Source organism: Postia placenta (genome assembly GCF_002117355.1).
Source record: "Postia placenta MAD-698-R-SB12 unplaced genomic scaffold POSPLAscaffold_6, whole genome shotgun sequence".
Classification (NCBI taxonomy): domain Eukaryota; kingdom Fungi; phylum Basidiomycota; class Agaricomycetes; order Polyporales; family Adustoporiaceae; genus Rhodonia; species Rhodonia placenta.
The window spans coordinates 484,686-508,009 of record NW_020169837.1 but is presented as its reverse complement, the minus strand read 5'-3'; the positions used below and the strand labels follow the sequence as shown (position 1 = coordinate 508,009).

The window sequence follows — 23,324 nt, the reverse complement described above, 5'->3', positions numbered from 1 at the left end:
AGGATGACAACACCGATCAGATTGTCCTCAAACAGGAGCGCTTCTGCATCGCCGCCACATAGTGTGGGCACACCTTGGTGACAGCCGATCAGTCGCTTCTGAGGCGCATCAGGGAATGTTCGGAGAAGGATCGGGCAGTGGCTGAGGCACTTGAGAAGGTGCAGAACCTCGGGCCGCCCCAGCTACAGAAGGGCTTTGAGGGGTGGAATGCCGAACAAGGGCTTCTGTTGTTCCGCAGATGTGTATATGTCCCAAAGAACACAGAGCTCCGGCGGGATATTGTCAAGATCCACCACGACTCGCTGATCGCCGGTCATGGCAGTCATGCCAAAACCCTCGAGCTCGTGTCACAGAACTACTGGTGGCCAGGGATGTCCAAATTTGTCAATGAGTACGTAAGCACCTGCAATGTGTGCAACCATACCAAGACATTCCCAGCCAAGCCCCAGGGTCCGCTGAAGCTGAACGAGATCCCCGAGCACCCATGGCAGATCATCACCACCGATATGATCATAGGTCTGCTGAAATCTGATGGATTCGACTTGATCCTAGTCACTGCTGACCACTTTACCAAGCAGGTCCACTTCTCGGCCTGTCATGAGACCCTAATGGCAGAAGGTGCAGCAGACTTGTACATCTGCAATGTGTTCAAGCATCATGGGGCCCCAGCCAAGGTCATATCAGACCGAGGTCCCCAGTTTGCATCGAAGTATCTCCATTCAGTGTACAAGGGACTTGGGATCGAGCCGGCACTGTCTACAGCATTCCATCCCCAGATGGACGGCCAGACCGAGTACTGGAATCAGGAGATCGAGCAGTACCTATGTGCTTTCACAAGCCACAGGCAGGATGATTGGGCGAAGCAGTTGCCGCTTGCAGAGTTCATGCTGAACAACCGAGTTCACTCTGCAACTGGGTACTCCCCCTTCTTTCTAAATCAGGCTTATCACCCTGAAATCCAAGTGCAGATCAATCTGATGTCCATGATGCCCATGGCCACAGATCAGCTTAAAGTTCTGAAGGAGATTTGGGATGATGCGCACTCCACGCTGGAACTGTCAGCTGAGTGGATGAAGGTGTACTATGACAAGCATGTGCAAGAAGCACTGGTCCTTGTGCCAGGGGACAAGGTTTGGCTTGATGCTCGGAACCTTAAGCTGAAGCAGCTGAGCAAGAAGCTCAGTCCCAAGTGCCTTGGACCATATGCCATGTGGCGAAAGCTCGGAGACTTAGATTACAAACTGGTTCTGCCGAAGTCAGTGCCTGTGCACCCAGTGTTCCATGTCTCCTTGCTGAGCAAGTACATGCATAGCAACATCCCTGGCCAGGAGCTGGAGGAGCCGCCTGCCATCAAGGTTGAAGGTGACGAGGAGTATGAGGTTGAGCAGATCAAAGATTCGAGGATCTTCCGGCGTCAACTGCAGTATCTCATCAAGTGGAAGGGTTATGACGACTCACATATGTCATGGAAACCAGCACGCAATATTGCGAATGCGCCGACCCTCATAGCCGACTTCCACTGGAAGAACCCGAACACCCCTTGTCAGCTCAATGCTGCTACCTTTGGTGATCTCACCTTCCAGCCAATACCTTCACTGCTGACTGAAGCACACTGCCGCTCCAGGTGGGAGATGGGCAGGGGCGCCTCGCATGAGGTCATGCACCGTTGAGGGAGGGTAATGTCACAAGTTGACACGGCATCTAGCCATTTTTAATTTTTTCCTTTCCACGGGCTCGAACCCATGACCTCTGGACTATACACTTGAATGGACAAGTCGTTATCTACTGTACGATTAGATTAGATGGGGCGGCAGTGCATGGCACAGCTCGGGCTCCACTAACACAGCCGTGCTGACTCACTGGCCCCCGGGGCTGTGTCAGCATGCTGCACACAGATCAGCTGCACATGGACCAATGTGCACAGCCTGCCCTAAATCCCCCATGTATATAAGCCGGCCTCTGCTGTCCTAGGGACCTCAGTTTTGACCTCTTGTCCCTAGGTTAGTAAGCTCTCATGTATCCTTTACTTACCTTTACTAACTAATGCATTTCTTGTCCCTAGCCTTAGGTTTGAGTGTGCTCACCATTGCTTCAGTCAATCCAGTCGAACACCCCCAGCCTCAGTGTTTGTTTGTTCCTTGTCACTTGACCCTAAGTTGCAACACCGTTGATGGTGGCACTGCATCCTTGATGTCGGCCATTCTTTTTACGTGCAGCAACTCAACAAATGGTTGGGTTGGGGGTATCCCTTCCACAACACTGTCGAAGGAGTCTCCCAGCCTTTGAATGCGTCCATCACGGACAAGCCAGTGGTTGTGGCATTCGCGCAGGCTATCAGGATGGCAGACACCTCAGGGAGGAAATGCTTAACCCACAGGTCCCACTCGACATCTGCACATTCTCCGACTTGCTGGAACACAGGGTAGGCGATGTCGTGTGGGGACCCCTCGAGTTGGCCTCCTTTGTCGATGAACACAGACTACCAGTGTCATGTTAGCATTGAGCTACCCAGTCAACACATCTGACATACCACTTTCAATCCCAATTTGATGATGTACTCCTTCAGGGCCTGACCCCCCTTGTGCTGCACAGAGCCATAGAAGCACTACACGCACGAGACTGACCAAAATGGCACACCCATTGTGCAGGCGTGCGGAGTCCGGCTTCCTGAAACAGTAAGTGTTTCCTTATTGGGTACATACACATTCCCGTACCATTACACGGGGAGACCCCCACAGAGCCAAGGAGGGTGCTGCGCACCACATTTCCTGTTACAGCATGACCGCTATGCAGAAAGACCTCCCGCTGCACAGGGCCCAAAGCAGAGGTGCTCCGTGCAGGAGGCGCTGTGCGCGAGCACACCGGCGCTATGCGCCCATCCTAAAAAGGCAGGGCACCAATACAGTGGCACTCGTGTGCTCACACATGCGGCCAACGTGGTAGCCAGGTGGATGCCATGCTAGATCCCACGCCACCCCGACACCATCCTCCCCCTATTCATAGACTAGTTAAGTGACCCGTGGTGTTGCCACAATAAGGCGCATTGCGCCTGGTATGTTTTTACTTATTATTGAAGGTGCGTTGCGTCTTGTATATAATTATCATTCTTTAAGGTGCTTTGCACCTTTTATACTTAGTAATGTTTACACTTGTTGAAATTTGTCAAGTCCATTGAAGCCTGCCCTGAAGTAGGGTATTGGATTGCAGAATTTTGGAGTGATCATTACAAACAGCCAGTAGATTAATTTTTGTTGCAATACATGAATTGAATGGAGATAGGAAAAAAGAGAAAGAGAAAGAGAGAGAAAATGACTATATAGACATTTGTTAGTTTACTGTTCTACAAATAAGACAACACTTACAATTATGGTTCCAAGATAAGCTTTTGCATGATGGCAGATGTTTCCAATTTCTATTAACATGTTGTTAGCCTTTGTGTTTAAATAATGAAAGTCGCAACACACCAATGGTTAAGCAGGCCAGTCAACACCTCTGGATACACTATATTGGCCGTGTTTGTATTGGTAGCATTCAGGGGGAAAAGGACTTTAATCCGGCTGGGTGATGTGCAGCGGGATAGTGCAACATAAAGTTGACCATGCGAGAAGACAGGGCGACAGAGGTCGAGACCAACATGGGTAACTTATTGACCTTGGGACTTGTTGATAGTCATGGCAAAGGCCAAATGAACAGGGAATTGGCAGCAGGAGAGGGGAATGGGCAAGTCTTCAGCTGATGGCTTGATGGTGATTCGTGGAATATAGACCATTTTTCCGGCATGTGTTCCTCCTAAAACACAATACTGAAGCACACGTGGCTGGATGTTCATCAAGATCATGCGTGTTCCATTACACAGACCATTGGTGGGATCCAAGTTTCAAAGAAGCATGAGTGGCACACCTGGCTTCAAGGCAAGATGAGCCAGAGGAAGACCGGAGACGTTGATTGAGTTGAGGTATTCCATTGGATAATGTCCATTCTCCATGCCTTTAACTGTGTCCGCTCCTGTTAACACCACCTTCTCTCCTGGAAACTTCTCCAAAATGTTGCCATTGATACTGTCAACTGCATCGTTTTTGGCAGAAAGAATGGTTCTTTCAAGGAAGTATTGATCTGGTTTTTGTCCATTCACAATGCCAGGATATAGTGTATCCACCAAAGTCTCCACCATATTGTTCATCAGCCGCATTGTGTCTGGAAGCTTGATGGTCTTCTGGGGTGATACATTATCACCTGCTCCAACTTTGAGTAACCATGTTGCAAATGCCTCACTTTCCGGGTTTTGATCCAGTTGCATGTTTTGGGTGAGGTGAAGGACTTCAATTTGGGGCCATAGATAGGAGCGACGTAAGGAGGCAGCCACAATATGCTAACGGGTTCCCCTTGCAACTACTGGAAGTGTTTGATGGAAGTCACCTCCAAACAAAACAGTGATGCCTCCAAATGGCACATTCTTATCCATCACATCACATATGGTCCGATCCACTGCTTCAACAGCATGGTGATGCTGCATAGGTGCTTCATCCCAAATGATGATGCTTGTTCCCCGCAGCACTTCTGCTAACAGGCTATCCTTGGGTATTTGGCAAGTTTCTCCTTCATGAACAGGGATAGGGATCTTGAATCGGGAATGTGCAGTATGACCTCCTTCCAGCAACAGTGCAGCAATCCCAGAGGAGGCAGCACACAGACAGACTTTGCCATCTGCACATGCTGCTGCTGCAATGGTGTTGCACACATATGTTTTCCCCCTACCTCCGGCACTATGCAAGAAAAACATCCTGCCCTGGTTTCCTGTTACTGACTCCATAATGGCACTGTAGGCTGCTGATTGACCTGCATTGAAGCCTTCTTGGTTGAGCACTGCCATTTGCTGAAGTGCACCTTGGTCGTAATGAAGCTGCTCATGAGGAAGTGGGTTTACTGGAACATCCTCCCATGGATGTTCGGAAAGGGGCATTGGGGGATAATTTGTTAAGTGCTTGCCAGCTTGCAGCAGGAGTTTGTCGAGTAAGAATAGTCCGTAATCCCACACTTGAGCTTCAGAGCGATCCTCTATGCCTGTTTGAATAAGCCGATGCCTGAGGTTGTCACATATTCTGTCCTTGAATTGGTTCCAAAGCACTGCTGGCTCCACAGGATGACAGTGAATCAACAGCATAACAAACAGGTTGCGGAGCTGCATGCCTGTCTGCATTGTTGCAGCCTCCTCCAAACATTGTACCCACTCTCCATCGTCCTCCAGAAGACCATGTGCACTGCAGGCCGCCTTGTAGGAAGGATGGATAACACCATTCACTGTATGCAGATCTGCAAAGCTTTTGGCCCCCTTGACCACAGTAAGAAGAAGGCACAGATAAAACTTTTCTCCAGCAGAGGGATGAACAAAGTTCATCTGACCAATGGCAAAGTCTCAAGTCCGAGTGGTCCACTTTTTAGAGGAGTTGTTCCAGACAAAGTGCTGAGGTATGTCCTGATAAACATAGTTGTTTGCCTGTGGGTTTTCCTGTTTAACAACAAACCACTCTGTTAACTTTGTTTTGATAAATGCCTGTTGGTTAAGCACATCCTCCACAACATCCTCAGGATCAAAGTAGACTGTCTGCTCATTTTCCAGGTGGACAGGAAGCCAATATACGGTGGGTTTTTCCTCGTGCATGGCAAACTCCATGGTATGCCAGACCGCCTCGACCGGACCAATATAGCGAGCATCAATGTACTCCTTGATCTCATTCCTTGGCCCCACCTCTATTGTCGCCCTGTCGTTTCCCTTGTAGATATACTTATGTATATACTTGACTGCCTTGACCGATGCACATATTTCAACGTTAATGTAACAGTCAAATTCGGCAGAAAGCTGTGGATTATAAGGAACAACATCGCGGTTGGTGAAGACAACCCCTTTTGCATTCCATTGTTAGGTCGGGTGTACACAGGATAACCATCATCACCAAAGATGGTTTCTTCACAGAAGTCACAGGGGTATTGCTTTGAGCAGGTGCTGTTTTCAGCCATACATGGTGTGTTTGGTCTCCTTGTTCCACATGGGCCATGCAGCATACATTTTGTGACAGTGTTGTAAAGCAAAGGGGAGGTGTCGGGATCAGGAAGTTGGGCAGAGACAATGCTGTCAACATGGGCAGCATCATGGATCTTGTGAGGCTCTTTGAGGAAGATAAGCAGATGCATGTGTGGCAATCCTCATTTCTGGAACTTGATGGTGTATATGTGTGCTGCCAGACTGCCAAAAAACCCATCTTTGATCTTCTTGAGTAGCACGTTCATCTTCTGTCAAAAAACACAGGCAACAATGTCTGGACGGTCTGCTGCTGTCTGCCGGTGAGGTGGTCGATCTGGATCATCATCATTTCCTTCCAGCTCCATTAATGCTTCTTGGATTTCTGGCCAGTTTGGGTTGGCTGTTATTGTTAGAAAGATATCTGGCTTCCGATAATTTTGACAAATGGCCATAGAGTCCTAGAAAAGCTGGTACATATGCCGTGTGCTGCCAGGATGGGAAGAAGGAAGAATGATATGCTGGCCTTGCTGTCCAAGATCAACATTATGATCACCGGCATGCATTGCATCAAGTAATCCCTGATACAGGTCTGCTCGAATCTGCTTCTGGTGATGCTTGATCCAGAACAGATTGCTACCATCCACTGAGGCCCATGCATCCACCACATATTGCTGAAACAGCCGTCCACCATGGAAGATGTAATCATGACCAATGATTCTTGGATGAAGGTGATAGGCATAGTAGCAGCGCTGGCTAACTTTGGGACTTCGCATTTCACCATTGGGTCCAGGAACAGAAGGAATGTTGCAGTGCCACCCTTGATCGCCTTGTGGAAACAGCAGAACATAGTGTAGTGGTGAATAGAGGGGGTGTATGTGGCTAATCTGCTTGAGCTCTCCAGTCCGCAACCTGAGAATAACATCACGATGTTCATCCACATCCTCATCTCCACTTCCAGGTATAATGGCAGCAACTTCATCAACAGTGGGCAAGTTGTATCTCCAGTGGTCATCGCTTTCCTGTAGCTGGAGCTGTGCAGATACATTGAGCTGCTCCTCTGGTGGCTTTTCTACCAGGATTTCATATGCTCGCTTATACAAAGGCACAAAGGGATTGTGTGTGAGCAAAAGATCTTGAATCTCATTCATGATCCCTGGATCCAGATTTGGATTATGTAACATGCATGTTTGAAGTGCGGCATGGGGATCATGAATGTAAAGCTGAGCGTACAATGGTTGTATGTTGTTGTTAGGAAGCAAGGTGCCCATCCGGTGATAAAGTCCTCCATGTATACGGAAGGAATATGGCCCAGAGCCATTGAGGACATCATGATCAACAGTTACTGCCACTGACGTGAATGCAAATGCAGAATTGTACTGGCGAATGTTTTCCTGGAATAAGTGAGAGCAGGGATCAGTACCCTTGAAAAGCCTTTGCAATACACCTGGTGGCTGAGACACTGGAGGTAGCTGCACTTGTCCCTGCAAGCAGCACATTCCAAACTTGGGTTGCCCAATGAGTGATCGACTAAGCTGTTCTCCTGGGAAATGGTGGGCACCACATTGTAAACATGCCAAAAACATGTTACCAATTGTGTTACGTGTGATGGGCTCCACATAAGGCTGTCGTCCAGGGGGGATTTGTTCCAGAACATTGTGTGCATAAAGCTCCTCCAAATTGTCTTGAATCACCTGCATGTGCTGTATCTGAGCTGCCTCCTCCTGCTCGGCCTGCTGTGCCATGTGCACCTCAAGTTCTGCCTGCTGGGTAGCAAGATGTTCCTGTTGCCTTTGTGACTGATGTACTTCATGCTGAATAACATCATTTGCATGCTGCTGTGCCAGGTTCGCCTGCTGCTGTTGACTTTGTTGAGTGATCAATGCTTCTTCTGCCTCCTGCCTCACTTCCCATGCAAATTTCTGTCTTTGTGATCGCAAGTCCTGATAGTGACTGTTTTGTGGTGCTGCAACAGGTGCCACAATGTTTTGTGGAGGTGCTACATTAGCATATGATCTTGCCATTCTCCAATTGTTAACACGTGCTTGATGAGTTTCCTGAAAGCCCCTTTGCAGTTCTTGGTTCCAATCCCGACAAACAGGCAAAGGCTGTCTAGATGGACCTGCCACTGGCTGGGGTAAGATCCACGAAGGACCTGCAACAGATGCTTCTGCTTGCTCATACACTTGATGATAGTTATAACCACCAAGCGGAGCATGTGAGGGGCCAGCATAAGCTACTTGAGCATATTGAATAGTGGGATCAACTTGTTGTGATGGTCCTGCAATGTTTTCCAAATACACATTGGACTGTGGGACATCATTTGACCCATATGCTCCAAATGAATCATTTGAAGGGCCAGCATGGGCTACTGGATGATGTAAGCTACCGAAATTTGGCTGTGGTGGGGGAATAGATTCTGCAGTTTGTCTTTGGCGGCAAATAGAAGGCAATGTCATTTGCAAATGTTCAATGTGCTCACATTCACGCTCTGAATGGTGCTCATGTTCTGGTGTATGAGGCTGTGGTCTACACAGCAAAAGGCATCATTAGAATCACTCAATTATTTCATAATATGGTCTGTAAGACTCACAGTAACATATTGCCACTTGTTGCATTCAAATCTGACTGATAATTCTTATTCAAATGGGGCCTGCAGCCATATTTCCTTTATTAGAATAGATTCCTGCGCAAAATAACCATTATTGACTCACAGAGCACTGGCATTGTGTTCAGCCATGGTAGGGGGGAGGCTTAATATAGTTGTATTGAAAAGTGGTTGGGCAGCTAGGCTCAAGGTTGGCAATTGTAGTCACTTTCTTCACTCCCCCCCGAGGTTGGAAATAAACACTGTTTGTACATGTTTGTACCCGTTGCACATAAGGCATAAGTTTACATGTCCACAATATCATGTTTTCACAGGGGCCTCCCTTGCACAATAAATTCAATGTTGCCTCAATTTGTCTGATTCTCTCACACTTTTCACAGATCACTCGTGTGCTCTCACACATGCATTCCGCGCCATTTGCATGCTCTGAAAGTGCCTCAGAGGCAAGATATTTGCTCAACACCGTGCCACCACACAACGGTGCTGGGCACCTATCCTAAACAGGAAGGTAATCCTATACAGCGGCACCGCTCATGTGCTTATGCACGTGGCCAACGTGGCAGCCAGGTGGCTTTCACATGAGGATCTTCAGCCACAATCTTGCCTCATCCCACTATTCTTAGACTAGTTAAGTGACCCGTGGTGTTGCCACAATAAGGCACTTTGCACCTGGTGTGTAATTAATGGTGTATTTATTTGAAAAGGTGCTTGGTGCCTTATTTTGTATGTAAAGTAATACAGACTGCACAGGTGCTTTGCACCCGGTACAAAATGGCAAACATATTTTTGGGTGTGAATGGTGCTTTGCACCTGTTCGCACCCCCATTCATATATGTGTAGGCACTTCATGCCTGCTATCCTGCCTGTGCATTGTATATAAGTATTTTTAATGGAAATCATAAATGTCTCCTCTGATTCAAATACATTGTCATTGAACTTCCCTTGAATTCCCATGGCATTTCCGTTGAATTCCCGTGGCATTCCTGTTGAAACCCCGTGGCATTCTAACTCCATACCCCCGTAAGCTTCCCGTTGAATTCCCGTAAGCTTCCCATTGAATCCTATCGAATTCCCATTGCAATTTGACTATATACTCCCATGAATTTCCCATTATGTGGGGGAGATCCCCGCGGACCCCCCTCCTGCTGCGCGGAGCCAAGGAGGGCACTGTGCACTGCATTTCCCGTTACAGCGCAACCGCTACGCGGAAAGACCTCCCGCTGCACGGGGCCCAAAGCAGAGGCGCTCCGCGCAGGAGGCGCTGCGCGCAAGCACACCGGCGCTACGCGCACCAATACAGCGGCGACGCTCGCGTGCTTACGCACGTGGCCAACGTGGCAGCCAGGTGGCTTTCACGCGAGGATCTTCAGCCACAATCTGGCGTCATCCCACTATTCTTAGATTCTTAGATTGCCTAATCGCTACTCTACAGCATTTAACTTGTTTTCATTCAACACGATGCCCGACCCCCCAGCCCGCTCTTTGCGATCAAGCACACTTATCCCTACTCGTGTCACTACTCCCTTGTGCGTGCGATTCCCGCGTTGAGCTGCCTACTCGTGAGCGAACCGCGCAGCAGGATCCCGCCCTCCCAGGCGGCTCCTCTTGCTCCGCGTCCCATCCTGGCTAACGCCAGGGGTTCCCCTTCCACACAGCTCCCGAGTGCACCTTTCGCGGGCACCGCGTTCAGCACCCCCCTGCGTCGACGAGGCTGGACACCAGGCCCCCCCCACTTTTAGCTCTCGGGTGCGCAGAGCGCGTTTACTCCGCACTTCCCTGCGTCCACGAGGCCCACGGCTCGGGCTTCCTCCCAGTACAGCCAGGACCTATCAGAGGGCTTAGGCCCGGCATACCACTACGAAGAGCGTCTCCTTATCTTTACGTATCTGAGTTCTGTCCATTAAGGTTGTGTATACGAAGCAGCATAAAGTTCAGTCGTAATGTTCCACAGCATGGAAGCGTTGAGCGGCCATATGAAACCAACGCTGCCCTTATCGTCGTCAGATCAACATTCCATCAAGAGGCAGGGACCGGTCGCAGTGGGCATCGCAGGACGCAGCTCCTGAAGGCTTATTGATCACTGGCAACTAGAAGAACATCGAAATGGGTGGAGACAGCTAGTGGGGGCGCACTAGTGGCTGCGGCTGCGTCTTGATCATATCAGGAGATGCAATCTATTAACTACGTGCGCCCACGAACGTCCACAGTTTCCGACACAGCGCCCGGTGGTCGGTCCCTCTGTGCGCCAATGATGCCCATTCTTCCGCAGCGTCCCCGCGTCCAGTTTACTCACGGTGTATCGCCATCTCTGCTTCGTTGCGTTGCCCCCAACATCGCTCTTCATATCACATGTGGTCATCCATCAAGCCCGCGTTCGAAGGGCGAGCCAGTACTCGATGGAGCGAAATGTTCCTTGTCACCGGCTGAACGAGATCGTGCAGAAGTGGTTCTCCGATGCTGTGCGTCGGCGGCTGCAATACAAGATACCATTCAGGCAATACGCGCTACAACAGTCCCTCCGTTGTAGGTATGTGAGAATATCAATGTGATCTTGTCACCTTATCGCCGGGACGTCTTATAAGGGTCCAGGACCACAAGCTCGGTTGCTGCGCACCTGACCTGACTTGGCCTGATATTCAGAGATGACAATACTCCAAGTGGATGCTTTTGTGCTTGATGGTCCACTAAAGAGTGGTGGAACTGTGTTGAAGATGGCAGCCAAACGGTACAGAAAGCAGGGATGCTGTCCTGATCAAGGAGTGACACTTCTCTTGGCTCATGGGACGGGATTCCGTACGCACCGGTGTTTTATCCGGCTGTTTTCTACTCTAAAATATGCGCAGATAAGGAGCTATGGGAGCCTACGCTTGAGACTCTGTTCAGCTTGCGCAATGGCCGTGATCCCCCTACCAACGTTAGAGAGGCATGGGCCTTGGATTGGCAGAGTCATGGAGATTCCGCTGTTTTGAACACGTCTGCTCTCAAAGCAAGGCGTGAAGGCCTCAGTACGCATATCCAGTTGATCGAGGGTACGCCCAGATGAAGCTAATGCCCAGGGTGTACACAGCAATTGCAGACTGGGCCCACGCCATAGTCGCCTTTCTGCGCAGCCCCCACATTGCAGGACAGCGTTTGGTTGCCATCGGGCACTCTGCAGGAGCGACTGCGCTGTGCGTAATTCTATTACTAACGGGCGATGTTCGTTGATCCCTTCCTGCACAGGATGTACACCACCAAGCTGCTACCTCCAGAGCACCTGCCATACGCGGGCATTATTCTGGTTGAGGCGCCTCTGATTGATAGAGACGTTTTCGAGAAAAACCGGAAGAGACAACAGATGACAATCAAAGCGGTACAGAAGGCTGCAACGTCGCGCCGCGATGTTTGGTCAAGCAAAGAACAGGCCCTCGAATGGCTTCGCAGCCGTAGACCTTGGAGCACTTGGGACGCCCGAGTTCTCGCGCTGTATGGAGTGCGTTCCCTGTATATTCTGAATATATCATGCGGTCATGATACATTCATCCACAGGAGTACGGCATGTGCCAGGCGCCAGGTGCCCCGCCCGGCTTTGTGTCAACGAAATGCGACAAGATGGAGGAGGCTAACAACTACGGCGACGTTGAAAACACGTACGAGGCAACGGAGCAGATAGAGCGGGTGTGTGAGCGGGTGCCCATACATGTCATCTTTGGAGAACATGTCGACATGACGTGCGTGTACTTTGGGGACTGCGGCACGTAGATGCTTATCGGCTCTCTGTACAGCCCGCGCTATGGGCAGGACTCCATGATCGATGAGTCAAAAGGACGGCGAGTCGCTTCAGTTGTCCGCGTTCCTGATGCGGGCCACCTGGTCAGTAGCCTTTTGAGTCGTTATTACCGATTGAAGGCTGAACGGATAGCAGATTGTCCAGCAGAAGCCAGATGCCCTTGCGTCTTACTTATCAGCAAGCCTGAATCGCATCTACTCTCCGGTATCGCGACTTTGATGGAAAGGGATGAATCTCCAGGATGGCGAACGGGCCGTGAGGCCCAGTACGATTTGACATATGATTTGAGATGTGTATGATATGCACAATCGTATATTACTACAGTGTCTTATAAACGATGCATGTTGATGTAACATATTCCATGAACTCCTCCTCAAGACAACGATCAAGCATGCGGCTTCTTGGTAACCGCACGGCAGCATGTGAGAGCGCTTGAGAGATCCAAATAGCGAAGGACCTCTGGTCTCTTGCGATTTTCGAGATCTGTTATCCAACATCAGGTCCCCTTATATACTGGGCGGCATAGTGAGCTTCCCTGTGAGTCAACGCGTCCGCTCATGATATTACACATTATATGATAACACTTGTATGATAGTAAGTACGGCACGATTACTACATAACAGTCATCGAAATCTCCTCGTTAATCACAATGGGCTGTCCCGGGGCATGGAGGTGGCTGAACTTTGAGCGCACCTCAACCAGTCGTGCCTTGAGGTACAGTCTTGTACAGAGAATGTTGTCGAGGGACCATATGGCGCTACAAGTGCAGAGTTAGAGCGGTTTTGTATGCAACAACGTAAAGATTCACATCATAGAAGTGAACGTTTGAGACGCCTGAATATCAGTTGTCTCAGGAACATCGTGCGATTATGAGAAGCTTGAGCGGGAACTTACGTCTCCATAAATGTTCTGAAAGAGGGGGATCAGGCGAATGGCTGTCGTAAAGATGGGTTTGTTTAACCACACTGTATTCTATCCAGCCCTGCAGGGCAGAGCTCACCGAGCACAAACTGCAAGGTATATATCAGATGACAGATTATCGCACATCTACTACATCCAACTCACCACAAATGTCAAGATACCATCGCGTCTTAGATGTGCGAAAATCTCCGAATCACGCCGGCGGGGCTTGCTGAGGGTGTTAACAATGACGAGGCTGAGGACGTATACATCAAACAACACCTGATGTAGCGCATGAGCGAATAGTTCCGTGGTGCTCCAGACACGCATGCGCACCATGCCAGCCCACGTTCCAGTTAGATAGGTTGATTTGCTCGGGAGGAAGCACTCGTGCAGTGGCAACGCATATTGTATGGTCCCTGCGTTTTGTCAATCAGAGTTCATGATTGTGTATTGCACCCGCCTCATACCGGCCTCATTCTTCGCAGCTATGATAGAGAATGCGGCAGAGATGCCGTAACAGACAACAAACCCCGCAATGAGCATTGATCTTGCGATGTATCTGTTGTCCCATAGGATGTATACTCGCAAGACCAGGGCAACTGTCCATGATAATAAACATCTCTCCATTAAGGGAAGGGAAAACATGACTTGACATACGTTGTGAAATCCCGATGCTAATCGTACCGTAGATCCCGACGAATATCACGGAAACATGGCATCTGCAATCTTTTTAGATGGGGTCCATGATGGCATGAGGAGGGCGTACGTCTGCGGACAGAAACATGGAAATGCGGCTGGTCAGTTAGAGACGGACATGGTCAGCTTTCTGAAAACCTTACCAAGTCCGTTAATGCCGCTCGAAGGCCGGAGAGTACTGCATAGACGTTCATGCCAAATAGATCGCCATGGTCAAGGACAGTAGACGCACCGTACGCGAGATATATCATGCTTAGTTCAACGCCATATGCATTTGCCAAAACCACGGTGGATGGGATGGACATAGGCTGTCGCCAAACCAACTCTACTTCCATAACAAACCTAAGGAGGTGATCCCATATTGACACTGTGACTGCCACAGCTATTGCTAGCTCCTTGAATGCACGTATCTGGAACATGGAGAATATTGCATACCTGACATGTATTGCGTCGCCAGGAGGGCATCGAAAGTGGATGCGGGGATGGACATGGACACACAGACGTCTGGAGGATTACGATTTGAGGCACACCATGAGTCCTGCAATGGATGCAAGCCATATATGAATATCAAGTATACAATCATCCGGGGACACTGATTGAGCATCACCGCTTTTGTCACATGCGTGTTTGGTGGTGTATTGATCACAAGTTTTATAGTGTTGCAACCAGACGTTTCAGGGTCACTATCCAAGGGAGACCTATCAGAGAGACGTGACAGCTTGTATCACGGCTACTTTTACCAGCCTAGCAGTGCCAACACCTCGAACGATGAAGTCCATCAGCGCGCACAGTCAGACTCGATTCAAGCGCTATGCACATATGTCAGATCAACTGGGAGATTGGCTCCCCTGGAGAGCTGATCGAGTTGACGGACATGAGCCTCACACCGTCATGAACAGATCTAGTATGCTTCTGATACAGGTACTCTGATGCAGATACGAGCCTTCGTCCCTTGGGGGCGTTTGCATGCCAAATGCCGTTATCAATCGGCTCGTTGCGCTGTATCGGTAGTGGGTGCTGTTATGAGTTTTCTGTGAGCGGAACATAACCCACTTATCTCGACCTGCTCAGGCTCCGAGGATTGATGTATAAGCTGTAACTTTTGATCTTATGCGAATCGAGATAACAATACGACGCGTATACGTGCGGGCTTCTAGCAGAGAGGTGGGGCACTGCAATGGCACCTGCTTTTGGTTAGCTCCACTGGTATGTAGCACATTCGTCTTGAGCTCCTATCACATTTGCCAGAGCCGGGTTCAATCGACCAACCAGATGTTGACTCCGTAAGATTACAGTTACGTCCATAGATCCTGAATTTGTTCGGCGGGCGCCCGCAATACTATGATCTCGACCACCGACGTTACTCACGCAGCTTGCTGAGATCTTCACGAATGTGCAAATAGATAAGATGCTGTGGATGTGAGCTACCTGGTCTTCCAGCCATAAGTCCCATATCACCCTCTATCATCATCCCAAACTAGGACTGTGGTAATCGGTCGCGATCCTGCATAATCCACTACCAGGCACGAACATTTCGTTATATTTCATATTAAGGCTGTCCGTATTGCTGATTCCATCCGTCGCAGCCCCGAGACACCTCAATAAGCACATCCATGAGAACATATCAAAAGGGAGTGTTCAAGTGTGGGAACGAGAATGCCGTGAACGACGAAATGTTCAAGGAGCGTGGGATAGACAAAGTTTCTCTGGCGTCACACACACTGAAGCCCGTGAGAAAGACGGATTGAACGTGACTTCTTCTGTGACACCTGCGTCATCCACGTAGGCGGCCTGACCTCTGCCTCGAGTCCTATATGTCAGACCGTATTCACTATCTAACTCTCGCAGTGCCAACATCAGGTCTGTGCCGCCAGGTACCAGCAAGACACCCATATAGAGCTTGACACGTCTTGACCTTTGCATATATTGGCTGACACGTCCGTTCATCAGTGCGTGATGAGGCCTAGGCTTGATGACCATGCAACTTGCGCTGGACGTTAGAGGATAGCCACGCCAGCTTCAAATACATATGATGTAATGGAGGCAGCACCGTGTGACTGTCTCCTAATGCTGTGAACGTTCCGCGGACCGCCTGATTCGTTGCATCGCTGAGATCCGACCGATTACCATCTATCCTACCATAACCCTCAAGCTTCCATTGATCTGGAACAGAGCTGATGTGTACGTCTTCGAGGTCATCATTGAACCTTCTAGCCGAAATGATGTCTTCGTAGCGCTAGCTGAATGTGTACCAGGCCGCTGTAATGGGCGTCGGAACACATGACTACTCGCATGGTGAGTTCGAAGCCCCATTACCAATTGAGTAGCCCCCGCAATTGAAATATACCTATCGATACGAACAGCTCTATGATTATGCACCGCGAATGCCGCACATACCCACCTCAAGGCTCTCATCGCCTCCGAGATGCTAGTATAGTACGTTTATTTCCGTCACATACCTACTGGCATCGCTGTCACATCGCACGCGTAAAGACCTGTGAAGCAGTGGTATCTACAAGCGCCTGGCCTTCAATCATCGGTTCCTTCCACTCCTGTAGAGCACAGGACATCTCCGGCGTGTATATATACGCATGAGCGTGTCCCACGCCTTCTCCATACGCGAACATGGACTCTACCCGCCCAGAGCTGCAGCAGGCAGACTCCATTGAGTTGAAGAGCAACCCGGATCCACGAGAGAGTACCCTCAAGCTAAATGTGCCCAATCTCGGAGAGGACGTCGCACAGAGTCAGCCTGACGGTCCAAAGGGAGAACGCAAGGCCAAGACGTTCTGGCTGGTTCTCGCTTCGCTTGTAGTTTCTATCTTCATTGTAACTCTCGAGGCGGTATGACTTTTGTTTCTGAACACTTTGTCTCCTCTCATGCATAAGTGGATTATCCCAGACGGCGGTGGGCAATGTTCTCCCCACCATTGCCAGTGATCTACACATCGCTCAATTCATCTGGATTGGTACCACGTACCAACTTGCCTCGACTGCATGGCTTCCGCTGGGTGGAGGTTTAGCTCAGGTGAGCAGTCACTGTTGCTTTAGCTGTGATACTCATTAGCGCAGATTTTTGGACGGCGCCCTGTGATGCTCGCTTCACTCGTTGTCTTTGCCGTTGGCGGTGCTGTGTCGGGGGCGGCCAACGGGGAAGCCATGTTGTTCACGGGCCGAAGTGGGTCATATCTACACTGCCTCATATCCTAGCCTCACTGTTTGGCAGCCATACAGGGTTTGGGCGCCGGGGGCGTCTACACCCTCAGCTCAATCATACTGTCAGATTTGGTGCCATTGCGCGAACGTGGCATTTATAACGGTCTGTTAGGACTGTACGTCACTCACAGAAGGCTATGGATGGCTAGCTAGTTGTGCTGATGTATAATACAGCGCCTGGACCGCTGCTGCTGGCATTGCTCCTGTTGTGGGAGGTGCTCTGGCGCAGACGGGGCAGTGGCGATGGCTTTTTTGTAAGCATATTACCATTGCGCTCCAAGTCTTCCCTGAACATGTGCCAGACATGACTATCCCAATTGCGGGGTTCTCTGCAACATTGGTTTTGTTCTTTGTGAGACTACCAACGCCACCAGGAAACTTACGATCGAAGCTCGAACAGATCGATTGGATGTACGCGTTTTTGATCCGTCACCACAATGCATTGTAACTAATGTCAATTGCTGTCAGTGGAAACTTTACAGTTATGGGAAGCTCCACCGCGATAGTCATTGCAATGACATGGGGAGGAGTGCTCTATCCGTGGTCAGCAGCGCGCGTGCTAGTGCCTTTGATCCTCGGCTTTGTTGGACTCGCCGCCTTCCTGCTCTATGAGGCACTCTGGGCAAAATATCCGCTTGTACGCCATTCTTAAGGTAGTTGCTTTGTACTACTAATTGCTTGTAGGTTCCGATATCGCTTCTCCGGAACAGAACGACCCTCAGTGGGTATGTAGCCCTAATATCCCCCGGATAGTCTCTACACTAATCGTGCAGATATATACAAACTCTGGTGCTCTCGATTCCGACGCAGGGCCTTGTTTGTCAGTTATCGATCTACGACGTGCTTCAAGTTTCTCTTACTAAACCCTGATTTTCACAGACTACTTGCCGGTCTACTATCAGGCGTGCAAGAACGCTTCACCTATTGCTTCAGGTGTCGATCTCTTTGGTACTGCATTCACGATTGCTCCTATGAGCGTCGTTTCTGGTGTTATCATCACAGTCACGAAGAAATATCGACCCCCGATTTGGTTCGGGTGGGGCTTGGTGCTGATTGGCCACGGCCTTCTCAGTACCCTTCATGCTGATACTAGTCGCGCAAAGTCAATTGGATACCAGATTATCCTTGGCAGCGGTATAGGTCTCGTATACAGCTCCATCTATTTTCCTGTCCTTGCTCCGCTACCCGTGTCGTCGAACGCTCCTGCACTAGCTCTGTACATGTTCCTACGCACATTCTCACAGGCACGTCCTCACAGTTAGAATGCGTGACCAGCTTGAGCATTTCTAACTGATCTTACAGGTCTGGGGGGTAGCAATTGGCGGCAGTGTCTTGCAAAATCAACTTGTCAAGCACCTTCCCGTTGCGTTCACCTCTCAGTTCCCAGCGGGCACCGAGCTGGCCTATGCAGCCATCCCGACAATTAGCAGCCTACCGCGCCCGCTCCAAGTGGAAGTCCAAAATGCCTTTGCGACGAGTCTGGACGTTGTGTGGCGCGTGCAGCTGATCATCAGCGCTGTCGGGATGCTTGCAAGCCTTTTCATGCGCAGCCTCCCACTGCACACGGAAACAGATCGGAAGTGGGATGCTACCGCAGCGACAGATCAATGATCGCACCATGGGCTCAGCAGAAGTCCCATTTGTTCAGTGCGTGTACATAGTGTATCGCTCTTATAACCAGTATGTACAGCTTAATGCCATGTCATTGTTTGTGCTGGTAGGCAAATGGCCCAGGTACCAGGGGCATTCGATCACCCATAGCATTGGGAACCAGTCCCTTTTGTGCCGAGCGAAATTTACAAGTCAGCGTCAGCTAAATATAGCATCGAGCGCTCGGGTGGTCTCCACCGACCGCTCACAAGGCAAGCAGAGGTTCGGCGGCAATTCCAATGCTTTGGGACTGCGGCACACGTTCAGGTACACTCGCCGGGCTCAGAACATCTCGCAAATTAGTTACATCCTATCTGGAAACGGCTTCACTGTGTAAGCTGCAATAAGCCTGCTGGCCTCTCACATCCATGAGTGCAGAATCGGAGCTTTTTTCGCCGCTGCTATATGAGCATCCATTTTGACATAATGTCCTGGTAAGAACCTCCTCGATTGTCTTTTGGTGTCTTGTCACTCTTCCGCTTCTTGGCCATCATACAAGAGTCAAGGTTCACTGAAGCGCGAGATGCAAGTCTATCGTGAGGACGAACTTCCTGAATACACACCACTGCCATGGTCCGTCTTTTCCTCGTCGCAATAACAACCTACTAACAATTGCACAGGTCATTGGGACAAATCCGAGCAGCGATACCATCGCACCTGTGGGAGCGGAAGACCTATAGAGGGCTTTACTACCTCGCGCGCGACATCTTCATGGCAACAGCGGCTTGGAAAGGTATTCTGTGGGCAGAGTCCGTATTGACAAGGCCATGTGTTGTGCATATCCTTGGATCATCCGTTTCAAAGCTTGCGCTGTACTGTGTCTGGCTGATATAGTGAGCAGGTTGCGTTAGAGGTGGATATGACATGTGGATTGATACGTACGTAGCTGGTGGTTTCAAAGTCTCATCTTTGCCGGCATCTGGGGCATCGGACACGAGGTGATTATTCGCTCACACTCCCGGAGACGCTTTGAAATCTGATTCCTGTCATGCGACCTTTCAGTGCGGACATGGCGCATTCTCTCCTAACAGGCAGATATGTGACATCGTCGGATTCGTAGGTTTCGCATTCACGCGCCCTGAATTAATTTCGATCGTCAGTAATGTACAGATCGTACACACGACTCTCTGGACACCTTACTTTAGCTGGAAGTACTCTCATCGCCGCCATCACATGAATCATGCTTCCATGGAATGCGACGAAGTTTATATTCCGAAGACAAGAAGTGACTTGGGGATCCCTAAGGATATCCGTGAAAGCGACTACGAAGACTACCTGGGGGATATCCCGATTTACACCTTATGCATACTACTGCGTCAGCAACTTCTTGCGTTTCCTGCCTATTTTCGTACGTTCTAAATAACATCAGCTCGTACATCGAATGTCGTTGAGACATGAATTGATAAACAGTTCTCAACGTGTCGGGGCGCAAAGACTATCCACGTTGGACCAACCATTATAATCGTGAGTTTCCAGTTACTGCTCGAGTGGATTGAATTTTAAAGCGCAACAGCAAACTCCGCACTGTTTTACAAACATCAATACTATAATATTGTTGTATCGGACCTTGGTATTTTGGTTATGACAATAATAGTATTCCATGCAGGAGAGACCTGGGGCGCTGCCAAAGTGATGAAATTGTATGGAGCCCCATGGCTCCTAGTGACCCATTGGTACGATGGGGTACAACTAAGTATGTGGATTGGGGCTGAGGAAGTTTCTAGGTTTATCATGATTACATACCTTCATCATACCGACATCAATATCCCGCATTATCGTGACGGCCAATGGAATTTTCAACGGGGGGCTGCATCCACAATCGATCGTGATTTCCTTGGATGGCAAGGACGCTTCTTTCTGCATGACATCGCGCACTACCATGTCGTCCACCATTTTCCCCCAACGATTCCCTTCTGCGAGTTGACCCGTTTATCATTTCTCTTTCTTGCCCGCTAACATGTATGTGCGATAGATCATTGCGCCGAAGCGACAAAATATCTCCGGGCGTATATCGGGTCATACTACCGACGCTCAAAGAAACCCGTGTTCCGTGCACTGTGGGACACATACAATGAATGTCAGTTTGTAGATGATGAAGGTGATTGACTTCCATTTTGACCAATTGTGCGCTGAGCGATGATCGGAATGTGTAGGAGATATTGTATTTTATCGGGACCGTGAGGGACGTGCGAGCATGCGTCCCGTAGCCATTGCCGCCCATTGTGCAGATGCAAATAGCGCTGATGGATGGGAGAGGTCGTCGAAGGGCATTAGCGAACATGAAGGAGGCAGGTTCTGCCATGTACCGTAGGTGCAGATATATAGTGATAAATCCTGCCACACAGACTGAGGGCTGTAATGTACAAGTCAATGTCATTTTTACGCGTACACAGTAGAGGTAGTGTACACGCGTTCCATACAATATTTGACATGCGCTGCCGTATGTGGTCTACTGCAGCGGGAAATGAAAATGTTATCGGGGGAGCTTGTCTCGTACCCGAGCCCACCATATCCGCACCCCACGGTGGTGGGGTGCGGATATGGTGGGTTTCCTGAGACAAGGGGGAGCAGTAAAAGGCAGTGGACAGCCTTATTGGCGGACTTCGGGCCCCAATCATTTGCCCGGGGTCGCATATCGTGGAAACAGGTGTGCTGGTATGCATACGCATGTAGTACGCACGTAGGGAGAACACTCGGATCATAAGTCATCCACACACGCATGGATGTCACGGAATATCATGGACCCACTAGCGTATACACGCCTATCCCGCGGGGAGATGGCATCGACCCAGGGGCCAGAACCCCCCCCCCCCCCAACCCCCGCCCCCGAGGTCTGCAAACTTGGCGAGGTAATTTCCATTGAGCCAAAGAACTCGAGACTTTGGCGGTTGCATATTTACATACACGTCCAATTCGCGTCCTACTGACATCACCCCGAGCTTCTCGTTAATAATATCCGAAAGCAGTAAGTTCGTCCGTGTGTAGACAAAAGTATTGCAACGGACCTTTGAATAACAAATGTCCGCTATCCGCTGTGTGCGCTTGGATGGGGGAAGGCTCATAACTCCGACGTCCGTGGAGCTGTTGACGTTTTGGGTACGTGATCGCACCCTCCGACTATAACGAGTGAATGCGGATCAGGTGTCACCTCAAAGTACCTTTACGATACACCACTAGAGGTTTATATTGCTTTATCGAAAGATAACAGGAGGACGTAAAGAATCCCAATGACAGAGCAATCCACAAGTATAAGGCGGGCTCGAACTTGGAAGCGGAAAGACTTATGTCGCCCATGTCAAGTGCTCCGGAGCCTGATATGATGCTTCGTGATTAAACCTTCAAAAGATGAATCGATGGAATTAACATGAAGCTGCGAGGGTGCAACCTGGTCGTTATGCTAGAGACACCGCCTGTAGAAGCATGTCACGAGTACGTGGCGAGCGCGACTCCAAGCTGCATATCACGTTCTCCGGAAACCTAGTCCATGCGTCAATGGTAGCTCATGGAACACGGTCATGATGTACAGCAACTTACACAATTGTCCCGCTCGTGTACGTTACCTCGGGCATGATGTCCTTTCCGCGCTCGTCCACTGCACGTTTTACCGTGCTCGTCGCGAGGATCGTCGCAACGACCGCGAAGACCGTACCTTCTGCGAAATCGTACCCCGGACAAGCACGCCGCCCGAACCCAAACGCGAGGTCTGTCACCTTGCGCATCTCTGCGTCCGAATCCTCGAAGCGCTCGGGTCTGAACGCCATTGGATCTGGGTACACGGCAGAGTCATGTAGCATGTGCCTGTTGGCAGATATGAGGTGCGCCGCGAGGATCGATAGTACGAAGTGCGCACCAGACATTGGGCATGACGACAGCGCCCTTCGGGAAAAACATCCCTTCATACACGTCGTCCTGGCTTAACGCATGCGGGAGTCCTGCCGATGACAATCAACATCTGTCATGACATAACCGGAAAGCACTCACCGAGGGGGACAGCTGGGTTCCACCTGTATACCTCCGCGATGAGGCTCCGTACATATGGAAGCGCGGGCCTATCCTTGATCGACGGCAGCCTGTCTGTGCCCACTACCATGTCGATCTCCTTTTGGGCCTTCGCCTGAACATCCGGATAGTGCAACATTGCGAGTATGAACGTGAAGATGGTGGACATGTTCTAAAGACGCCGCCGACCGCCGGCAATCAGCTGTGTGACTCGTACTCCAGGCCGTAGGACGTACCGTGTCCAACCCGCCGCCCAGGCCTGATGAGGCCGCCCAGACCAGAGTCTCTTCGTCCTCCTTTGACAGCTTGCCGCCTGCCTGCGACAGTGCAGTCGCGCAAAGACTGGGAGTCAGCGCCGCGCCAGTCTCCTAAATGAAGCTCATTATCACGATCAAAGTGGTTCTTCAGCGATGTTCAAGACGTACCAAGTTGTCCTTGCACCACCGATATGGGTTCCATGATGCGCT

The 23,324-nt window shown here is 50.0% G+C and overlaps 9 protein-coding genes across 9 annotated transcripts in view; 3 read left to right on the top strand and 6 right to left on the bottom strand.

The window, feature by feature from the left end:
• Positions 1-2,206: 2,206 nt before the first annotated feature.
• On the bottom strand, positions 2,207-2,641 carry POSPLADRAFT_1056007 (hypothetical protein; the record flags this gene model as incomplete). Its single annotated transcript, XM_024480720.1, has 3 exons — positions 2,207-2,479; positions 2,531-2,584; positions 2,636-2,641. The coding sequence occupies 3 exons, from the start codon at positions 2,639-2,641 to the stop codon at positions 2,207-2,209; spliced, it is 333 nt and encodes a 110-aa protein (XP_024339428.1).
• A 1,344-nt stretch (positions 2,642-3,985) lies between these two features.
• POSPLADRAFT_1092100 (hypothetical protein) lies at positions 3,986-4,189 on the bottom strand (the record flags this gene model as incomplete). The annotated part of the gene is made up of 1 exon (XM_024483097.1): positions 3,986-4,189. A coding segment is annotated over one exon (204 nt), but the record flags the coding sequence as incomplete, so codon positions are not given.
• An 825-nt stretch (positions 4,190-5,014) lies between these two features.
• POSPLADRAFT_1096379 (hypothetical protein) lies at positions 5,015-5,197 on the bottom strand (the record flags this gene model as incomplete). Its single annotated transcript, XM_024483131.1, has 1 exon — positions 5,015-5,197. A coding segment is annotated over one exon (183 nt), but the record flags the coding sequence as incomplete, so codon positions are not given.
• Positions 5,198-6,846: 1,649 nt separating this feature from the next.
• POSPLADRAFT_1098328 (hypothetical protein) lies at positions 6,847-7,527 on the bottom strand (the record flags this gene model as incomplete). Its single annotated transcript, XM_024483165.1, has 1 exon — positions 6,847-7,527. A coding segment is annotated over one exon (681 nt), but the record flags the coding sequence as incomplete, so codon positions are not given.
• Positions 7,528-11,469: 3,942 nt separating this feature from the next.
• POSPLADRAFT_1140728 (hypothetical protein) lies at positions 11,470-12,276 on the top strand (the record flags this gene model as incomplete). Its single annotated transcript, XM_024485219.1, has 3 exons — positions 11,470-11,629; positions 11,692-11,794; positions 11,847-12,276. Coding segments are annotated over 3 exons (693 nt in total), but the record flags the coding sequence as incomplete, so codon positions are not given.
• Positions 12,277-13,087: 811 nt separating this feature from the next.
• Positions 13,088-14,411, bottom strand: POSPLADRAFT_1033365 (hypothetical protein; the record flags this gene model as incomplete). Its single annotated transcript, XM_024476932.1, has 10 exons — positions 13,088-13,150; positions 13,288-13,328; positions 13,394-13,403; positions 13,459-13,575; positions 13,630-13,712; positions 13,764-13,895; positions 13,954-14,015; positions 14,063-14,064; positions 14,136-14,170; positions 14,225-14,411. 10 exons carry the CDS (start codon positions 14,409-14,411, stop codon positions 13,088-13,090), a joined length of 732 nt encoding a protein of 243 aa, XP_024339423.1.
• Positions 14,412-16,617: 2,206 nt separating this feature from the next.
• On the top strand, positions 16,618-18,819 carry POSPLADRAFT_1140587 (hypothetical protein; the record flags this gene model as incomplete). Its single annotated transcript, XM_024485192.1, has 11 exons — positions 16,618-16,836; positions 16,895-17,020; positions 17,065-17,170; positions 17,219-17,324; positions 17,383-17,462; positions 17,511-17,619; positions 17,677-17,845; positions 17,893-17,933; positions 17,982-18,028; positions 18,088-18,465; positions 18,524-18,819. 11 exons carry the CDS (start codon positions 16,618-16,620, stop codon positions 18,817-18,819), a joined length of 1,677 nt encoding a protein of 558 aa, XP_024339422.1.
• A 562-nt stretch (positions 18,820-19,381) lies between these two features.
• On the top strand, positions 19,382-21,169 carry POSPLADRAFT_1140701 (hypothetical protein; the record flags this gene model as incomplete). The annotated part of the gene is made up of 10 exons (XM_024485207.1): positions 19,382-19,431; positions 19,479-19,691; positions 19,745-19,796; positions 19,861-19,914; positions 19,969-20,206; positions 20,269-20,322; positions 20,372-20,531; positions 20,583-20,785; positions 20,831-20,956; positions 21,012-21,169. The coding sequence occupies 10 exons, from the start codon at positions 19,382-19,384 to the stop codon at positions 21,167-21,169; spliced, it is 1,308 nt and encodes a 435-aa protein (XP_024339421.1).
• A 1,081-nt stretch (positions 21,170-22,250) lies between these two features.
• POSPLADRAFT_1180741 (hypothetical protein) overlaps positions 22,251-23,324 on the bottom strand; it is a gene marked incomplete at its 3' end in the record, with an annotated part of 3,606 nt that continues 2,532 nt past the window's right edge. Inside the window, exons 7-11 of the mRNA XM_024488780.1 lie at positions 23,094-23,225; positions 22,840-23,029; positions 22,709-22,790; positions 22,393-22,656; positions 22,251-22,335 (exon numbers count right to left, since the gene is read on the bottom strand). Coding sequence (XP_024339420.1) covers positions 22,251-22,335; positions 22,393-22,656; positions 22,709-22,790; positions 22,840-23,029; positions 23,094-23,225 — 753 coding nt within the window. The remainder of the gene's footprint in view (positions 22,336-22,392; positions 22,657-22,708; positions 22,791-22,839; positions 23,030-23,093; positions 23,226-23,324) is intronic.